Raw genomic sequence first — 3,462 nt, forward strand, 5'->3', positions numbered from 1 at the left:
GCTGCATTGACCATGACGGTCGCGAATAGCGCGTCTCGCGTCTCGTGGTTCGACCGTCACATGTTGCTCCTGGTCAGAATCTTCGTCGAATACGAAGCCTGTACGCACCACCACGCGACGACAACGCCGCTCTCGTCACTCACCCACACAAAGTCTCCTTCCTCGATGGATGCGGTTTTCTTGACGCTGTGGCGCACTTGGCGTGATGGACGAGGAGACGCCTGGGTAGATGATTGGTCGCTGCTGAGGCGGAGGCTGCCAGGGCGTTGCTGCCCATTGCCGGCGCTACGGTGGCTGCGGCGCGGGCCGCCTGCGTCCGAGCTCATTGCACTCTCCCCTGTCTGACTTCTCGCGTTTTGCCAAATAGCTGCCGATTGGCAGAAAATAGTACCGTATTTATCATAAACAGCAGATGGCGCTAAATGGCTCCATTTTATCAAACTGCACTCAAATCTCACGAGCGGACAGCTCACTGTAGCCGTAAAAACACTGCATCAGAGCATCTCCAGCGGTAGGCTCTAACGATGGTTTTATCCCAAAAGTTGCGCAAATAAATCTCTCGACAAGTTTTTTTGCCCCACCCGTTGGTGGTATTATTAGTTTTAACTTCAGGAAGACTTATATTTCTGGTCCAAGGACTTTATATAAAACCTCAGTCTAACGAAAGGAAACTTTCGATCTCAGCACCGACACGGAAACTTGCAGTACGATGGGGAAGGGCTTAGCGTGGAGTGAGAGCGAGACCATACAGCTTTGCCTGTCGTGGCTGGAGGTATCGGAGGACGCAGTGCGTGGTGCAGGACAGAAGAAGAGCACGTTCAGCAGTCGCTTGTACAGCCACTGGCTGGAAAACAAGAGACCAGAAGACAAGGATCCACGAACGGAGGTCGCGATAATGGGGCGATGGAAGAAACTGCAGCCAGAAGTAACGAAGTTCTGCGGTATATATGCGAAGGTCACCAGCAGAGAGCGATCAGGATGGAATGACGCTATGTATCTGGACGCCGCGTTGAAGGTTTACCAAGAGCGACGCAAACAGCCGTTCGAGTTTCTTGCGGCGTGGAAGGAGCTCAAGGACAAGCCCAAGTGGACCAACAAGATCACTTCGGCCTCATCTATTGGAGTCAAGCGAGGAACAAGTGACGTTGCGTCTTTGGAGAGACCAGAAGGCCGCAAAGCAGCAAAGGCGGCTAACGCCAAAACTAATGAGAGTCATGGAAGTGCTGGAGCTCAAACGATTGGGGGTGAAGCTCACCTTAGGTTCGTTGTTGCCACAGAAAAGAAGGTCGCTGTGATGGAGCAAAGTCTCCATCTATCTATCTTCTTGCAGAATCCCGCTAGCTACGAATCACAGGAATATTTTACTATGCAGCGAAAAACCATCCTCGCCAACATGAGGAAGACACTTGCTGTTTCACAAGAGCGCCAGCAGTTACAACAAAGCGAAGAGCTAAAAACACCTGAGCGTTCGTTCATGGAACCGCACGTGGCAGGACTACATAATGACGAGGGTGAAGAAAGTGAAGTTGCTGACAATCAAATCAGTACTTTAATTTAGCTGGGCTTCTGCACGTAGTCTAGCTTAAAAACCTACTACACAGGATCCAGAGAAAAGTTTTGCTAGCCGAGATCACCGTAGCACTGCCATACGTGTTCGATCAAATCCGTTTTTAATTCATAGTGAAGCTCTTCGTCTTCAAGCACTTGCATCGCGTTTGCTATCATTGCGACTGGGCACTCATCTGGTACACCAACTTCTGCCGGGCTGACCCATTCATCTTCAAACAGGTACTGATGATTTAGCGAGGTAATTCGCTGCTCGTCTTCCACAATCATGTTATGGAGGATGATGCATGCTAGCATTACATCATTCATTGCATCGACACTCCATAGTTTACAGGGCAGGGCAAGAATTCGAAAGCGTTGTTGTAATACTCCAAATGTGCGTTCAACGTCTTTGCGAGCGGCTTCCTGCTGGGCAGCGTAACATCTACGCTTGTTGCCTTGGGGCGCACTGATACTGGATTGGAAAATTGCCCAGGCAGGATAAATTCCATCTGTAAGATAGTATCCCTGATTGTACGTCGCGCCATTCACAGTGAAGGAAATCCTGGGAGCAACACCGTTTACCAGGTCATTCAACAAAGGTGAACGCTCGAGTACATTCAAATCATTGTTGGCGCCAGGCATGCCATAGAATGCATGCCAAATCCATAACGACTTAGAAGCCACGGCTTCCAAGATCACCGTCGAACACTTCTCTTTTCCCTGAAAAGCTCCTTGCCATGCCGTTGGACAATTCTTCCATGTCCAGTGCATACAGTCCAAGCTACCAATCATACCCGGAAATCCGCGCTCAGCATTCTCGGCAAGAAGTATTTTCAAGTCATCCTTGGTCGGCTTTCGAAGATACTCTGGACCAAATAATCGGATAATATTTTTGCAGAACAGCTTTAAGGTCTCCAACACTGTGGACTCAGCCATACGAATCAACTCATCTAATTGATCTGCTGATGCTCCATATGCCAACATCCGTAAAGCACACGTCACCTTCTGTTCTGGTAGGAAACCAGCACGTCCAGTTGCGTCACTACGCTGGACGAAGTAGCTGCATTCTTCATCCTCAACCAGGGCAATGATAATGAGCTCAAAGAGGTTACGACGCATACGAAATCGCCTGCGGAAGTCATCTGCATCAGAACGAGTAGCCATGAGCATTAATGGACAGTTTTAAAGGAGAACATGTCGTTTACTCAAATACATACCATCATCGTAGACTGGGTTGTCGCCAAAGTAGTCACTCATTAGGCGTTCACCCCATATTTCTCGATCCCGCTCTTTATTTGCTCTCCTGCCTTTGGTGGACCCGCCGTGTTTGCCCCGCACTGCGCTCGTGTTGTCCACCCCGCCCTCAGGCAACATGTAGGTGAAATAGTACTCTTCTTCCGAGTCGTCGTCCATACTTGACGTCGCCAGCAGTGCTTCACTCCTTCGTGTATTTCTGATAGTGCGGTATCGAGAGAGATCTTTTGTATCGTCGTTTGATTGGACAAAAAAATGTTAAGCCGCGGTGAGTTCCAAACCGCTGTAGACAAGATGCAATCAGGAGTTCTATCCAAAAAATTGAGGTCTCATCCGTCTCAATAGGACTTGCAAATAAGTCTAACCGCTGGAGATGCTCTAAGGGCGTGTTCGCGTTGTGCCTGGAGATGGAGATGGTCCCATCTCACTAAATACGTCTAACAATTGATTGGCCGAAAACCATTTGTTACAACTGCACAACTGGAGATTAGAGGTGATATCCTTCTCCACCTATTGGAGGTGGAGACAGGAGACGGAGGTAGAGACGAGAGGCTCACAATTTGTTATGGAGGAGGACATTGAAAACGTTTTGCTAGCTGTGTGTGCTGCAGTAGGACAAGCGGCTGTGCTACTAGCCACCGACGACGAACCCGCCACTAA

At 49.2% G+C, this 3,462-nt stretch overlaps 1 protein-coding gene across 1 annotated transcript; it reads right to left on the minus strand.

The window, feature by feature from the left end:
* Nucleotides 1-1,620: 1,620 nt before the first annotated feature.
* Nucleotides 1,621-2,340, minus strand: PITG_19587 (uncharacterized protein; the record flags this gene model as incomplete). The annotated part of the gene is made up of 2 exons (XM_002896113.1): nucleotides 1,621-1,686; nucleotides 1,771-2,340. The coding sequence occupies 2 exons, from the start codon at nucleotides 2,338-2,340 to the stop codon at nucleotides 1,621-1,623; spliced, it is 636 nt and encodes a 211-aa protein (XP_002896159.1).
* Nucleotides 2,341-3,462: the final 1,122 nt, after the last annotated feature.

The sequence above is a fragment of the Phytophthora infestans genome, genomic scaffold, assembly GCF_000142945.1.
Source record: "Phytophthora infestans T30-4 supercont1.104 genomic scaffold, whole genome shotgun sequence".
NCBI lineage: Eukaryota > Oomycota > Peronosporomycetes > Peronosporales > Peronosporaceae > Phytophthora > Phytophthora infestans.